The sequence below is a fragment of the Girardinichthys multiradiatus genome, chromosome 4 (genome assembly GCF_021462225.1).
Source record: "Girardinichthys multiradiatus isolate DD_20200921_A chromosome 4, DD_fGirMul_XY1, whole genome shotgun sequence".
Taxonomy (NCBI): Eukaryota; Metazoa; Chordata; class Actinopteri; order Cyprinodontiformes; family Goodeidae; genus Girardinichthys; species Girardinichthys multiradiatus.
In genome coordinates this window covers 15,902,358-15,920,309 of record NC_061797.1, presented here as the reverse complement: position 1 = coordinate 15,920,309, position 17,952 = coordinate 15,902,358, and the positions used below count along the sequence as shown (strand labels likewise).

The following is a 17,952-nucleotide window of genomic DNA, read 5'->3' as shown; positions in this document are numbered from 1 at the left end:
GGCTATACTAAGGATTAATATTGACTGCTATAAGATCTACAGAAGTGTGTTATATCACACTGCAAGCACACATTTCTGTCAAACAAAAGTTGATGGTTTTCTACAATAGAGCTTCTAGGTGCTTTAAAACTATTGGTGCTCCGCCAGATTTGTGGTCAGTGAACAGAGCCATGACTAAAACGGTGTCACATTTAGATACAATTAAAAGAAGGAAGCCACAGACACTTAATATAAAGAACTGAAAAGAATATTTATGAATTCTTTCAAAGACAAAACAATTAAGAATTCTTATAAAAATATATAGAAATGCCACAGGCAGTAAAGATGATTAAATTCACTGCAGCTTCAAATGTATTGTAATTATTTTTAGAGTGGTGCACCAAAGAGCTCTGGATACGCAGGTTTTTGGTTCACTGCACTCTGAACTGTAATCTGCATGTTTTCCTTAAAAATACTGCACTGGTTGTTTTTACCTCTCTGGCGTTTTTCACTCAGTTTTGTTATTTGCAGAAAGAAACATATTATTAACCTATTTGAAGTCTGCAATGCTGGAATTTATCCAAAAGGTACGTTCAACGCCTCTTCAGCTCAGACACTTTGTAAATAATACAAGGCTAAGATGTTGACAGGAGAAAATCTATTCCAAATATTTCGTTTAATTTTGGAATTTCTTGGACTGGCGCAGGGAGACTGTGACCTTATAAATCGGAGTTTGCAGAGTATGAATTCATGCTGACTGTGGTGGAGGATGTTTTGGCAAGAGTGTGAAGGCAGGCCTTATTTTCTTCTACAGTTCTTGGACTCCTGTAAATGTAGGGTGAGGATCCTGTCTAGAAAGAGATAAGAATGGTAATCTCATGAAGGTGAACAGGACATGTGCTGTATATTGGATGGAAACAGCAGGGTCAGTTCCCACCTGAAGCACATTTTCTTATAATGACTATCCCAGTTGGATATGTCAACTCAAATGTTTTTTCTTATATGAACTTAGAATGTTCTTCTTTTGATGGACATTCATTTTGACCTTTTCATGCAGGGCTGACCAGGCCACCCTGGATTCGGTATGAATTGTTTTTCTATGAACAGGGTAAAAAGTGCAAATGTCAGAAATAATAATGTTAATATGTAGTATATTAACTTTAACTATTGCCCTTCCAATATGTATAATCTTTCACAAAACGTGTCAGAATCCAATTAAATTAAATAATCAGTAATACAGTTGGTGTATATCTTGATAATATTTAATTAGCAATCTGTGATTGTAGATTTAATCACACACGTAAATTTTAATTTTTTTGTCATAATATCTGTGTCAACATAGAGTTTAACAAAGGTACATTTAATCGCCAGCCACTTATTAGGTACAGCTAGCGAGTACCGTGTTGGACCCCCTTTTGCCTTAAGAACTGCCTCAGTTCTTCTCTAAATGTACTCGTTTGGTTTGAGATCTGGTGACTGGAGGCATATTGTTGCTGATCATCTCCATCCTTTTATGGTCATTGGGCACCCACATTCTGATAGCTACTTCCAGCTACATAACCTTCTGGCCTGGGGTCTTTGGAATCCCCCAAGGAGAGTGTTGCTGGGGAGAGGGATGTTTGGTTTTCTCTCCTTGACCTGCTACTCCCACAACATGATCTTGGAGTGAGTGAAGATGATTTGTCCTCTTATTCCAACACCACCTACTGTTTTTTTTTTTTTTTACATTAAAAGGCACATATTCAGAGGTGGTAACTCTACATTATGTTGATTTAGCAATTTGATAACCAGCTATGTATTGCCACAACAACCAAATGTAATCTTCAATGTTAGGGTTAGTTAAGCTAGAAGCATAAAAAACAGACAAATTGAGCCTGCTTTGTAGCTTATGAGCCATGACCAAAGGTTTTCCTAATAAAGATAGCTTTAAGGTGGGTTGAAGAGAAATATAGAGGATAGAGTTCCATAAAACAGGTGCTTCAACAAAAAGATCCACTTCTTGCCATGGGACTTGTTTGCAGGGTATTATCTGCAGTACAAGATTTGTACATTAAGTACAAGATCTCAGTTATTGGAAGGTTACAAACCAGGCCATTAAATCATACGTGTATATAAGGGTAAGGCCATTTAAATTTTTAAGGTGGAGTGTAAAATTTTTATGGAATTTAATATACCCAATAAGGCACTCTCAGGAAGAAGAGATGTATTTGTATCTTTTTGTCATGGCAACAGCAAGAAATAATGGAGAAGGCAGACCAGCCTTTGTCTTTTTTAGTCAAATATGTTGAAAATCTGATGTTTTTGCCCATAGGTTCTGTCCAATTTCAACCTAAATAAAAACGTTAAAGGTCATGCTTAGTAGCTTATTTGATCAAACCCAACTACTTTTCAACTTTTCACCCTTAACTTTTCAACCACAGTTCTACATCTTTTTTTTTGTCTGTTCAACAAAAACTTCCACAGGTGTTCCTATGTTTATATTTTTAAGTCAAGCAAAGTCAATATTTAAGGATATGTTTAGTTTTTAATATTGGACAGTGGAAAATTATTAGTTGCATTTTGAGGATCAGGATTGACTACAGACTGTGCAAAACCATTGAGGCATCCTAAACTCTAAAATATTTTGCCTCTGAGCCATCAGACCTTTTGTAGTTCTTAAGTGTGTTTGAAAAATATTTTGTTGGATGTTCTTAAAGTCTTTCAAAGTTGTTCTGTGTATTTTGGCTGCCTTTTCTTTCTGTTTTGATACTGGCAGACCATCATAAAGAAAATTATGTTCCCATTTATTTAGCTGAATCTAATAAAGATACTAAAACATACCACAGATGGATAGACATAAAATGGTATTATTGCACCAATAAGCTGATAATCAAAAAAGTATTTGCTGGACTAAATTGGAAGGATGATGCATCTCTATGGTCCAGCAATAGATAAGACCAAACTGAGGCACAAATTCATGGCAACTCATTTAGCCGGTAAATCAATAACCCTATGGCTTGAATTTAAGGGTGAATGTGTAACTGCAGCTAGCCTCTTGTGTTTTACACTGATGCAGTGGGATTCAACTTGGAGAAAAAGTAAGATCAAACCAAAAGTGAAATTAACTTGAAGGCAATGAGAAGGCATAGAATTTTATATACAGTGCCTTACGAAAGTATTCGGCCCCCTAGAACTGGTCAACCTCTTGCCACATTTCAGGCTTCAAACATAAAGATATAAAATTCTAATTTTCTGTGAAGAATCAACAACAAGTGGGACACAATCATGAAGTGGAATGAAATTTATTGGATGTGTCAAACTTTTTTTAACAAATAAAAAACTGAAAAGTGGGGCGTGTAATATTATTTGGCCCCTTTACTTTCAGTGCAGCAAACTCACTCCAGAAGTTCAGTGAGGATCTCTGAATGATCCAATGTTGTCCCAAATGACTGATGATGATAAATAGAATCCACCTGTGTGTAATCAAGTCTCTGTATAAATGCACCTGCTCTGTGATAGTCTCAGGGTTCTGTTCAAAGCGCAGAGAGCATCATGAAGACCAAGGAACACACCAGGCAGGTCCGAGATACTGTTGTGGAGAAGTTTAAAATCAGATTTGGATACAAAAAGATTTCCCAAGCTTTAAACATCCCAAGGAGCACTGTGCAAGCAATCATATTGAAATGGAAGGAGTATCAGACCACTGCAAATCTACCAAGACCCGGCCGTCCCTCTAAACTTTCATCTTGAACAAGGAGAAGACTGATCAGAGATGCAGCCAAGAGGCCCATGATCACTCTGGATGAACTGCAGAGATCTACAGCTGAGGTGGGAGAGTCTGTCCATAGGACAACAATCAGTCGTACACTGCACAAATCTGGCCTTTATGGAAGAGTGGCAAGAAGAAAGCCATTTCTCAAAGATATCCATAAAAAGTCTTGTTTAAAGTTTGCCACAAGCCACCTGGGAGACACACCAAACATGTGGAAGAAAGTGCTCTGGTCAGATGAAACCAAAATCGAACTGTTTGGCCACAATGGAAAACGATATGTTTGGCGTAAAAGCAACACAGCTCATCACCCTGAACACACCATCCCCACTGTCAAACATGGTGGTGGCAGCATCATGGTTTGGGCCTGCTTTTTGTCAGCAGGGACAGGGAAGATGGTCACAATTGATGGGAAGATGGATGGGGCCAAATACAGGACCATTCTGGAAGAAAACCTGTTGGAGTCTGCAAGAGACCTGAGACTGGGACGGAGATTTATCTTCCAACAAGACAATGATCCAAAACATAAAGCCAAATCTACAATGGAATGGTTCACAAATAAACGTATCCAGGTGTTGGAATGGCCAAGTCAAAGTCCAGACCTGAATCCAATCGAGAAGCTGTGGAAAGAGCTGAAGACTGCTGTTCACAAACGCTCTCCATCCAACCTCACTGAGCTCCAGCTGTTTTGCAAGGAAGAATGGGCAAGAATTTCAATCCCTCAATGTGCAAAACTGATAGAGACATACCCCAAGCGACTTATAGCTGTAATTGCAGCAAAGGGTGGCGCTACAAAGTATTAATGCAAGGGGGCTAAATAATATTGCACGCCCCACTTTTCAATTTTTTATTTTTTTTTAAAAGTTTGACACATCCAATAAATTTTATTCCACTTCATGATTGTGTCCCACTTGTTGATTCTTCACAAAAAATTAGAATTTTATTCCTTTATGTTTGAACCCTGAAATGTGGCGAGAGGTTGAAAAGTTCATGGGGGCCGAATACTTTCGCAAGGCACTGTATATATATATATATATATATATAAGGGAACACTTAAACAACACAATATAACTCCAAGTAAATCAAACTTCTGTGAAATCCAACTGTCCACTTAGGAAGAAACACTGATTGACAATAAATTTCTCATGCTGTTGTTCAAATGAAATAGACAACAGGGGGAAATCTTTGACGATTAGCAAGACACTCAATAAAGGAGTGTTTCTGCAGGTGGGGACCACAGACCACTTCTCAGTACCTATGCTTTCTGGCTGATGTTTTGGTCAATTTTGAATGTTGGTGGTGCTTTCACACTCGTGGTAGCATGAGACGGACTCTACAACCCACACAAGTGGTTCAGGTAGTGCAGCTCATCCAGGATGGCACATCAATGCGAGCTGTGGCAAGAAGGTTTGCTGTGTCTGTCAGCGTAGTCTCCAGAGCCTGGAAGGCGCTACCAGGAGACAGGCCAGTAAACCAGGAGACGTGGAGGAGGCTGTAGGAGGGCAACAACCCAGCAGCAGGACCGCTACCTCCGCCTTTATGCAAGGAGGAACAGGAGGAGCACTGCCAGAGCCCTGCAAAATGACCTCCAGCAGGCCACAAATGTGCATGTGTCTGCACAAACGGTTAGAAACCGACTCCATGAGGATGGTATGAGGGCCCGACGTCCACAAATGAGGGTTGTGCTCACAGCCCAACACCGTGCAGGATGCTTGGCATTTGCCAGAGAACACCAGGATTTGTAAATTCGCCGCTGGCGCCCTGTGCTCTTCACAGATGAAAGCAGGTTCACACTGAGCACGTGACAGACGTGACAGAGTCTGGAGTCACCGTGGAGAGCGATCTGCTGCCTGCAACATCCTTCAGCATGACCGGTTTGGCAGTGGGTCAGTAATGGTGTGGGGTGGCATTTCTTTCCGTGTGCTCGCCAGAGATAGCCTGACTGTCATTAGGTACCGAGATGAGATCCTCAGACCCCTTGTGAGACCATATGCTGGTGCGGTTGGCCCTGGGTTCCTCCTAATGCAGGACAATGCTCCTGCAAGATGAAGACACTGAAGCTATGGACTGGCCCGCCCGTTCCCCCGACCTGAATCCGATTGAGCACATCTGGGACATCATGTCTTGCTCCATCCACCAACGTCACGTTGCACCACAGACTGTCCAGGAGTTGGCGGATGCTTTAGTCCAGGTCTGGGAGGAGATCCTTCAGGAGACCATCCACCGTCTCATCAGGAGCATGCCCAGGTGTTGTAGGGAGGTCATACAGGCACGTGGAGGTCACACACAATACCAAGCCTCATTTTGACTTGTTTTAAGGACATTACATCAAAGTTGGATCAGCCTGTAGTGTGTTTTTCCACTTTAATTTTGTGTGTGACTCCAAATTCAGGCATCCATTGATTAATACATTTTATTTCCATTGATGATTTTTGTCTGATTTTGTTGTCAGCACATTCAACTTTGTACAGAACAAAGTATTCAATGAGAATATTTCATTCATTCAGATCTAGGATGTGTTATTTGAGTGTTCCCTTTATTTCTTTGAGCTGTGTATATAGTCTTGCAAAATCATGGGCAAGACTTTAAGGCAAGAAACATGAGACACAAGAGGCAGTGAGGCTGCTGTTAAAAACATCAAAACATCAGTAAATCCTCACATATCTCATTATTGTTTGTTCCTCTTATGATGTCCCAAATTTTATAAATAAGAACTTATAGATAGACCTTCCTTTAATGTTTATCTTGTTTTAATTTGAGGTGATCAGTTCAGTGGCATCCTGGGGCCGATCTTAGCAAGGGTTTACTATCACAATTGCTCAGGGCAGCAACCGTTTGGAGCCGCAACACCTCATTATTTTAATGAGTTGATATTACAATTGTAGTTTTTTTGTAAGCTCCAGAGAAAACGTATAAGGCTGCAACACAGTTTTTTTTTTCATTTGTTGGATTTTATGTGAAAACAATAATGTCTTAGCTGCCATCTCTAACCTGACTCTTGATCCCAACTACGCTAGACATTAACTACAGCAACCTAGTACATGCTCCACATTACTCTTTATTTTTGGAGTCTTTCAGTGACTAGGCCTGGGGCAACCAGTTTTCCCTGCAGGGATATTATCTAGAACCTGTTTTAAAGAGGATGATATGAGGTGGGAGAAGGGAAGAGGAGAGTAAGGGAGATAGAATGCCTTTAAATGGTAAATATTAAATAATTTCCTACTAGTTACAGATGGGGGCCCATCTAAGATGATCTTGTCCCAGGCCTAAGCAAGGTTGTCAGCTGGCCTGTACATCTATATCTAGAACCTTGTAGAAATAATAAGAAACATTTTAAAATAATAAAAAACTCTCTATTGTCATGTATACATGGCCTAAATACTTTGAGCAGGGGTGACCACGTCCAGTTCTTGAGAGCTACTATCCTTTCAACAAGGGATGCAACTTTCAGATGCATCCCTCCTCCAACACACCTGAATCAAATGAACGGCACGTTAACTCTGGAGAGCTGAGTGCCTGAATGCTGATAAGGGAATTCAGCCATTTGATTCAGGTGTGTTGGAACACAGTTGCATCTAAACGTTGCATCACAGTAGCTCTCAAGGACTGGACTTGGGTTACCCTTACATTGAGAATAGTGTGCATGTTCAAATGAAGAATGGCTATATTTAAAAATTGAGCAGCTTGCTGCACTCTTTCTCAACGTATTTTTGTTGTAAAACAGAGACTGAAGGTTCCTGCTGATTTTTATGTATTTTTCATACACAACAATCTATTCTGGGCTGCACTGTGGCACAGTTGGTAGCACTGTTGCCTTGCAGCAAGAAGGTCTTGGGTTCAAATCCCAGCCAGGGGTCTTTCTGCATGGAGTTTTTATGTTCTCCCCGTGCATGTGTGGGTTTTCACCGGGTACTCCGGCTTCCTCCCACAGTCCAAAGACATGCCTGTTAGGTTTTTTGGTCACTCTAAATTGCCCTTAGGTGTATGAATGAGTGTGTGTGTGGTTGTTTGTGTGTTGCCCTGTGATGGACTGGCGACCTGTCCAGGGTGTACCCTGCCTCTCGCCCATAGACTGCTGGAGATAGGCACCAGCTTTCCCGCAACCCACTATGGAATAAGCGGTAGAAAATGACTGACAATCTATTCTTAATTACCTCTTATATCTTTCTGGACACCAGAACTTTTAGAAACATGTTTGGTGCTAGGATGAAAGACAACACAAACATGTGAATTGTACTTATTAATGTATGGGTTGTTGAATGTTAAGTGTTGTATTATATACAGTACTGTAATTAATGTGCTGTTTCAGAATAAATCACTAATAGGTTAAACCTGTCTTTGCAAATTTCAGGCTTTCAGTATCTCACTCAGCCATGCATTTGTGTTACAGCCGTTGGTATATCCTATGTTCTGCAGCCACTGAGACCTTAAATCCCCATCAGGCTTTTTGTTGGCTCTGAAGGTTAACAGCTTGTTAAGCAGTGCCCAGTTGGCTGTTGCATGATGAGAACATCTGGTTTTCAATACCCCATGCTTCTCAAAGTATTTACTTTGGCTTAAAGAAGGGTGCCAAAATGTTTGAAAGTATATTGTCCACTGTGAAGTAGAGTATCTTTCCAGAGGAAAAATATTAGAATGGAAACACATCACACCGTATTGCTACTTTGAAATTTCTTTCTTACAGTAAAAGCTGATGTGTTGATTCCAGCTCCATGAAACCAGTCTGTTGGACTGTTTGTGTCCTATAGTTAGAACTTACTATGAACATTGTGATCTTGTTTGTTGCTGCAAAATAAAAATAAAATGTTATAAGTTATTTAAAAACACCATCCAGAGTGAATGATCTGAGGAGACTTCAAAGCCAGCTGTTTGCATATTGAATCCACACGGCTGCTCTGTGTCGGTGGGTTTGCGGTGCGACTCCAGCAGCTTGGTATCAGGCCAAAGGCAGCAGCGAACTGTGTGGTTCACACCGGCAGCCCCCGCCTGAGGTTTATTTATCTGGGCATGGAAACCGGTACACAGGAAACCTGGCAAGATTCCGACCTAGCGTTCAAAACTGCTGATATTACCAAGAATCTTACTCTTCTCTGGCAGATTGGTAGCTTTAAATGGGAACTGGAGATACAGTTGGGATATTAGGACACTTTTGTTTTCAGGTTTTTCCAAATCAAATATGGCTGCACTTAAAAATGACGCATCTCGATGCCCTCCATTTCCGAATGTATTTATGTTGCGATAAACAGTCTGGAGGTTCCTGCAGATTTTTATTTATTTCTCACACACCTGTTTGTTCCCCACAATCTATTTTCAGTCACCCCGTTATATCTTTCTGGGCAATCATAAACTTCAGAAAGATGTTTTGGAGCTAGGATGACAATTCAAAATGTGAACCCGTCACACAACAGGAAATTAGAGATGATAGGTTTGTGACAATATACTGCATATATGAGAAGTTTGCATTGCAAAGATGTGCATTTATTTAGTGCTTGTGGTGGAATGACAAAAGAAAAAACGACTAACTTGCAGCCCAGTCATAGCTTCAGTGAAATTGTGGTCAGGATTGTTTTGACATTGCCTGTAATCAGAAAACTCTTAGTTCCGGCTTTATGTTTGCAAATGCTTGCAAAGAAACAGCAAGTTTGCTGTGTTTGGACAGCTTATTTACCCCCCTAAACATGAACGATCTAAGGAATGCAGACAATTTCTCATTTTTGTCTACGAACCATTTTCCTTCAAGGAATACAGCTGCTCAGTAATCATGATCTGCATTTAAAATGGCAACAGCTGCACATAGAAACACATAAATTGTATCTACTGATAAACAAAGAGAAGCAGGGGTTTTGCATAATGCTGTACTTCTAGAGCCTTTGTGACCCAATGGCAACATTAAATGACATTATGATCCAGAAATGATATTATTAGGTATTTGTAACTACCTAATACATTTTATTTCTTGTTTATCAGTTTAGTTGCTTCACACTTCCATTACCCAGCTTATTCAGATTCTAATAAACACACTTGCCATGGTCATATTGAAGCCTAACTAAGGAATAAGGTGAGTAAGGGACAGAAAGGGACTCTAGGCAGAGTCTTCCAATGTGAAAGAAATCAGCAGTGTGCTGAAAACAGACTTGCAAAGCAGATTCAAGAAATATCAGATATGCATATCAGAAAAGGCATGCAGTGAAACTAGAACTTTTTTTTTTTTTGCATCTGCTTAATCCTATTCAGGGCTGCAGAAGGCTGGAGTCTCCTTTAAACGTTAGTGGAAAAAAAGGTTTACTAATAACAATCTAAAAAGTGTGGTGTGCATTTGTATTCTGCCACTTTTACACTGATAGCCCTTCATAAAATTCAGCACAGCCAGTAATTATTGGAGTCCACATGTTTGATTCAATCTCAGTATAAATCTAGCTGTTCTGTGAAGCTGTTTGTTAGAGAACTATAGTGAACAAACATCATCATAAAGACCAAGTAACCGAGCAAGAAGGTCAGAGATAGAGTTGTGGAGACAGGTTATAAAATAATACCCCAAGCTAAGAACATCTCACAGAACTCCATTCAATTAATCATTCAAAAATGGTAAAAATATAAACCAACTACAAACCTAACAAAGCATGACCATCCAAAGAGCATTAATCAGAGCAGCAGCCAAGACTCCTCTGGAGGAGCTGCCAAGAACCAGAGCTCAGATGGGAGATTGTTGACACAGTAACTGTTTGTTATGCACTCCAATTTTTTGGAAGAGCAATGTGGCAAGTGTGGCAAAAAAGTCATTGTTGAAAAAAACTCCATAGGAAGTCTTGTTTGCAGTTTGCCACAAACCATGTAGGAAATGCAGCAAACATGTGGAGGGAGGTACCTGGGTCAGAAAAGACCAAAACCTAACCTTTTTGATCACACAAAATACTATGTTTCATTTAGCTTACAACGCACATCCACCTGATCACACCATCTCAACAATGACAAAATTGGTGGCAGCATCATGCTGTGGGAATAATTTTATTCCACAAGGGCAGAGAAGCTGATCAGAGTTTACAGGAATATGGATAAAGCTTGAGACAGGGGAGAAGATTTACCTTCCTTGAGTACAATGACCCTAAATATTCAGTCAGAGCAACAGTAAAATAGTTTTGAACATAGGTGCCCAAGTCCAGTCCTCAAGAGCTACTATCCCGCAACTTTTGAATACATCTCTTCTCCAGCACAGCTGAACCTTATAAATGTCTCAATAACAGGAGTCCGCAGAGCTAAATTACATGTTGATGAGGGATTTCAGCCATTTTATTTAGGTGTGTTGGATCAGGGATGCATCCAACTGTTGCAGAATAGCTGTTGAGGAAGGGACTTCAGCACCCCTGGTTAAGGTCAAAGATTATTCATGTGATAGGATGGCCAAGTCAAACTCCAGACCTATATCTATATGAGAATCTGTGGCAAGAGTTGGAAAATGATGTTCACAGAGGCTTCCCATCTTGTCAAACTGAGCTTGAGCTATTATGCAAAAAAGAATGGGGGAAAAAAAATCAGTCTCTGGATGTGCAAAGACAATAAACATACCTAAAAAGACTTGCAGATGTAACCTCAACAAAAAGTGATTCTAAAAAGTATTGAGTCATGGAGTTTAAATGCAACTGCACAACAATCGTTTCAGCTTTTACTTGTAAGACATTTTGAAAACCAAGATTAATTTTTCATTCACTAATCAATTATACATTACTACATGTCTGTCTTTCAAATGAAATCCAAATGAAATACAATCATATTTGTATTTGGCATTATCTTGTGGACAGAATGTAAAAAGGCTTGAATACTTATGCAAGAAGCGACACAATCTCAGCAATCTCAGCAGGTCCCATGTCAGTCACAGAGTTACTTCATCCTCAAAGGCTGCAACAGGTGATGGAATCCGTGCTGTAATGCGACCATGTCTAATGATTTTTTTACTTAGCTCAGATATTGTCCAACACATTCAAACAATAAACAACTACAAGGAAATTAAAAAAACAAAACAAAGAACCAACAATATGACCTAATTTTTATCCACTTTGGCTTCATCTTTGTTTAATAAAGAAACTGTGTGTGGTTTCGCACACTTAAGAATAAACTGAAATATATTTTGAACCGCACGGTGGCACAGTGTTACCTTGCAGCAAGAAGGTCCTGGGTTCAATTCCCAGCTGGGGTCTTTCTGCATGGAGTTTGCATGTTCTCCCTGTGCATGCGTGGGTTCTCACCGGGTACTCTGGCTTCCTCCCACAGTCCAAAGACATGCCTGTTAGGTTAATTGGTTAGGTTAATCTCTCTAAATTGCCCTTAGGTGTGTGAATGAATGTGTGTGTGTGGTTGTTTGTATGTTGCCCTGTGATGGACTGGCGACCTGTCCAGGGTGTATCCTGCCTCTCGCCCGTAGACTGATGGAGATAGGCACCAGCTCCCCTGCGACCCACTATGGAATAAGCGGTAGAAAATGACTGACTGATGAAAATGACCTAATAAAGACCAGATCACTGATATGTTAAAACTCTTACACTGACAGAGGGTGTAATTAGTTTTTACTATGACTTTAAACAGAATGTTTTACCAAATACTATCACCTTGAGTGGAAATTTGCCATCAGTCAGTTTCCCAACTCAACCTTGGATGAATGTGACAGCATCATGTCGACATCATTTGGTTACATGTAATCTACGTTAAGCAAATTTGTGGTGCTTCCTGCCAGTTGATAACATCAGGAACACATTTTGGGAGATCGTGCACAAAGAGAGGAAGTTGGACTCACAAGGTGAAAAAAAACCCTGATTCTCTGTCACGGTTGGTTAAAGAGACATTGCTGGTTCTCCTGTCTCCCATTTGATCTGCACTGCTACTCTTTGAAGATTAATCTGTGATACGTGTTCAAACTTTGCTGAGTATTTCTTCACCTCATGGCCTAGATTTTACAGTTTCCATTTGCAGATAATAGAATCAGAGTGGATTGGATTGAGAATGTAAGTGGGGATGTTTAGCGTTAAGCCAGGAGATTGACTAAACCAACAGTGTGTGTGGAGTAGAGCCACAGAGGTAAAAGCAGTGGGACGTTTGTGGCAGCTGAAAGCAGAAGCCTCCATGTTCTCAGCTACACTGTGCAACATAAACTGTGACAAAACTCTTTTATTCTCATCTTAATTTCCTCAAAAATATACCTCTGTTGCTTAATAAGCACAAGCCTCATTAAATTCCCATTCAAGTTGTTTTCTTTAAGTGTCTATTTTGGCTTTAAAATGTTATTTGAAATATGTTGGCACTATCTTGTGGAATGCTACTAACAGGAGCTAAAAAAAACTCAGCAAAAAATCAACACTTGAGGTTATCAGTGATGGATTCTATTAGGCATACAAGAGTAGTGGGAAATGACTACATTTCTGGCCAAAAATCAACATCACAAAAAAAGTTATTTCTCTCTCTCTGAAAATGCAAAAAGCAAATAATGTCATTATCATTAATAAGCTCTAAAGATTTAGTCTGGATGGGGACCTTTTCTTTCTGATATTTTAAATAAAAGGAAATTCCTAATGCTGTCTTTGGAAAATATATACAAACGTGAGAGAAATTTAAATACAAAAATGGGAAAATAGATTGGGCAGAAATTCCTCCACGATGATATCAGAGACCAATGAAGTCATACAGAAAATGACTATGTCAAGTTAATGTAGCAAAAGCTTGTTCTATGAAACTCTTGAACCATGGATGTACTGTACTGACATTACTTTTCTTTTTCAAGGGTTTCGTGTCTGCTTCAATATTGACATAAAGAAACCCAGAATCATCAAAGGCCCAAAGCAAACCCAATTTGGATACACTGTTCAGCAACATGTTGCTGCTGGAGGAGATAAATGGTAAGAGACTTAATTGATTTACACACTGCTTCTAAAAACACAACAGATGGATTATATTTTGCACATTGATGCTTCCAGTGGTTTCATAATAACAACTTTTTATTAAGATTCTTGTCTTTAAAAGTCACTGTTCATTTTTTGCATATTCATTAAACATTCATATATAAACAGAAACAGCATTCCTACAAATAGGCAAAAATGTTTAGTTCTTTAATAAAAATCTTCATTTTCATAGATATTATCATGGTCACCAAAGGTACAATAATTATACTCTTTTTTGAGAAGCACAATTTTAGAATCTGAATGCTGTCATAAAAAGTAGATTTATGGGGGTCAGGGATATGAATTTCTAGCTTTTGTTATGCAATAGAAATTCACCTGAAGGTTTTGATTTAAACTTTCTCCTCTTTTGTGGAGATTTATGTCCTAGCTTTTGTAATATAAAATTTACATTAATGATTGATAATTAATCAGAGATTTAGAACACTATGACTCTTACACAGATGCTGACAAGCTGGAGCAGTGAAATATTGTCTGACTTGGCAGGTGGACAGTTGGATGTTTCATTATTTTCCTTCCCTGGAAAATAATGATCTACTGCACTTCTCCTGGGGTGCAAAAAACGTCCTCCCGTTAACCTGAAATTGCTAAAAAAAACTGTAGCCCGGCCCTAAATTCCTCACATCCATCACATTACCTCATAACCAATACTGACTCTTGTTGCATGCTAGGTCCACTGGCTCCATGTGGTGGTCAAAATTAGAATCTGGCTTCCCCAAAATGTCTGTTGGCAAGCATTATGCTGGCATTTCATCAAGTTGCAGCTTCCATCATGTGTCTATTTTTTTTAACCTTTGACTTCAAAAGCTTCTACATTCATGTTATTATGCATTTGGAACAAACCTGGAGTCCAGTTTTATAAAAGACAAAAGTCACAATTGTATGAATAAAATCGAAGAAACTGTGCAGCATTCTTATAAATAAATTTTAGGTTTTCTTTATCAATTTCAAAGTATTTTATTATACAAAGGACTATAGTTTGTGCCCCATCTCCTTTGAGAAAATAACATTTTATATCAACTACATCTTACTACCACATAATTAAAGTTGCAACAGGGAGTTCTGAGAAAACCCTGTTACTGCAATGATAGTTTCAAGTCTATAGGAGTAGGTCTCTAAACTTTGCACATCAAGAGACAGAGTTTTTTGCTGTTATTTCTTGCATAATAACAAGCTCAGTCAGGTTGCTGGTATCCCTGGTCACAGAGCAGCTGTATTTTGACTGACATTAAACTGCATACTAGAGGAAGTGTAAAAACTAATAAGATGACTTCCGAAGGCAATTGGCTGCAGTTTTATCTTTCAGTATTTATAATGCGCAGGCGCATTCGATTTTATTTAGGGGTGCTAGAGTGAAAGGGGCTTAAAACAAATCCATGCAACATTTGAATTTCTTTGGTAAAAAGTTTTGAAAACCATGTTTCATTTTCCTTCTACTCCACTACCTTGTGGAGGTCTATCGTATTAAACCCCTACAAAATACGTTGATGTTTTGTGGTATAAATGTTACTTTTAACTTGTTTTCCCATGCTAATAGTTTTTGTGTCCCACTTGGCAAGATTTCTGTTCTCCTTGACCTCTGAGCAGTCTGAAATATGAGGTCTGCGTTGTTTTATGCAAGAGAGCGTGTGAAAGGTGAGAGAATGCCGTATTCATACAAAGAACAGTGGGGTTACTGAAGCTGGAAATAAAATATGGTATTCTGTTATTTCTGGTGGATTATAACCTCAAATCCCACAACATGGACAGGGTAGAGTCAGACTCTGATGGAGAGCTTTATGATCTGACAATCCTTAAAGATAATAAATTGTTTTGAAGCATGAGAGAGGTCTTTCTTTGTTTTAAAAAGTCAGTCATGACTTGGTGATGATGTTAACATTTGAACTGGGATTCTAGTGGTTAGCTTCAGTTCAAGGTCTGGGGCTGCAAAAATGAGATGAAAATAAAATTGCCTGAGCTGCCAGTTCAATTTAACCAACAAGGCCCATTGCGCTGTGAAATGCAACTTTTTTTTAATCATCCTGAGAAATAGCAAGCCAACCATGTGTAATAGAAGTTAAAAGGGCCTGATGAGGCTGACGTATGTGAAATGAAGGACACCAGAGACACAGACTCAACTGAGGTAAATGTCTGAGAATGAAGTGGAAACATTTTTACTGGAAGAACGGTTTTGTAAAGACTATGCAAACAGCATATATCCTGGTGGAAATAGATGGTTGACACCTTCTATTCGTTGTATGAACACCTATATTAGTTCCACATACACTTAATAGCAAGTGTCTATTTGTATAAACCCCCAAATTAGTATAGAAGAGGATTAGTGTGGTTTAAAGGTTGGCAGATTTCAGTTTTTGTCTGTTTTTAAGTGGTATTCCAGTTCCTAACTAATCAACTGAGATCTACAGCGTCTAGTATCCTGTTTGTGTAACACTTTGGCCCGTATGCTTCGCAAACAAGCGACTCTGTCATCCTGTAAATTTTATATTGAAGGTCTGCTCTATGTACCAACAGCTGAATACTCACACAAGACAGTGTTTGCATGCTTGTCTGAGGGTATATACAGCACAGAATGAGGAAGGAGGAAGAAATCTTTCTTCATCTAAACCTTTCAGAGAAGACTTTGAATCATTGTGACTATACCTAGAAGGTATTGTACAATGCCAGCTACATCTTTTGGCATGCCTGGTACTGGTTTGTAAAAGCTTTAAAGTAAACTCATATTTTAATCAAGTAGAAGAATCTCACACTGAAAATTTTAGAAAAATCCAGCTGTTACATACAAATTTCTTTTTTTTTCATGGGTTAAATTTCCATATTAAGAAATTACTGTTTTTACAGAATTACCAGTGGCAAGTTGAAAATTATTGGCACCCAAAATCCTATAAGCCTATAATCCTTAATAAGAAAATTAATTTAAAGTAAGTAAAGCATTTTGTAATGTATAATGTATTTAAATTGACCAGAGTGTCAAGGAATTTATTCTGGGGTATAAACATCGTTTAGGACAGAGGCCCATTTCTATCATTCAATGGCCACAAGGCTGTATAAAGACCCCTGCTTTAGTTGCTGCCATACACATTGAGCAGGATATTAAGGGAGGTAAAAAAAAAAAAAAATCTAACCTTATTGTTAGAGAACAACAGTAAAGAGTGGTATGTGTATCTTTTATCCCTTATTACATTCTTTTTAGTTACTATCTCAAAAGTAAATGTGGCAACATGTTACCAGTACAATGAGCATAACAACTAAAATGCTGAAAACCTGGCTGATGAAATTACAGTCAAAGTAGAGACTTGACCTAGATCCAAAATCACTGGTAGTTTAGTAAGGCAGCTGACCAAGCTACAGGTGCTCTTTTATCTTACAGGTTATGCAACTGCTAAAATTTCCCATTGTCATTCCTCACTCTTTGATGACTTTTAACATTCCAGCCTCGACTTTGCCTTCAAAGTGGTTCCCACATCAACCAAGCTTGGAGATGAATCACAATTAGTACTATTAGGGACACTGGCAGAGAGCATCTGTGTTAAACTGTTTTACTGTCAACCTTTCCAGAGCTTTTAGAATTATAAAAACACTCAACTGTGTATTTAGATAGGAGCAGATTCACATCTGGAATGTGGCTCTGTTAAATAAAAGGTTTATTTTGTCTTGAACTCGAAGAAAGGCAGGCATGCTGCTGCATTCAAAAGGGTCGTTTTTATGGAATATGAATTTGTTTGCCAGTGTATGTATTTAGTCTTTGCCCAGGCATGACAATTACTGGCATTGTTTAGCTGAGCAACATTCAATTGGAACTGAATATAATTTTTGTAGTTTTGAGTTTGTTGGCATTAAAAGTTGGCACATTTTAAGTCCATGACTGTGCATGGCTACTAGTGAAGACTTCAAACTGAGGGAACTGTGGTCAACATAAGCTGTTACTCGCATATCTACACTATTTTTCAGTCTTTTAAACACATTGCCAATACAGATTCTCTCTCCTCTGGTAGATGAGAATAGGCCTCTAAATAAGAGCCAGGATCTTTAAAGCTGATGGGAAACATGAACCTGCATATTTAAGCCCAGCACTACAGAAGCCTCCCACTCACAATTCCACTGTTTATTTTTCTACAGTCGTACTAGGTCTGCTCAGCTGAGACCTGACCTCTGCTCATTAGCTGCACATCACTAAGAAATGCAGGGAGTCTATGAAGTGTTTTGCTGTTGGCCCTGGATTGTGTGTGGAAGAAAACTGAATGGATAATGAGTGAGGGTTGCAGACTCAGTAATACAAGCAGTTTA

General features: G+C 39.0%; 1 protein-coding gene across 1 annotated transcript in view; it reads left to right on the top strand.

Moving 5' to 3' along the window:
- Nucleotides 1-17,952, top strand: part of itga11a (integrin, alpha 11a) — a 75,565-nt gene that overhangs the window by 402 nt on the left and 57,211 nt on the right. Inside the window, exon 2 of the mRNA XM_047362264.1 lies at nucleotides 13,494-13,608. Within this exon, the coding sequence (XP_047218220.1) occupies nucleotides 13,494-13,608 (115 nt within the window). The remainder of the gene's footprint in view (nucleotides 1-13,493; nucleotides 13,609-17,952) is intronic.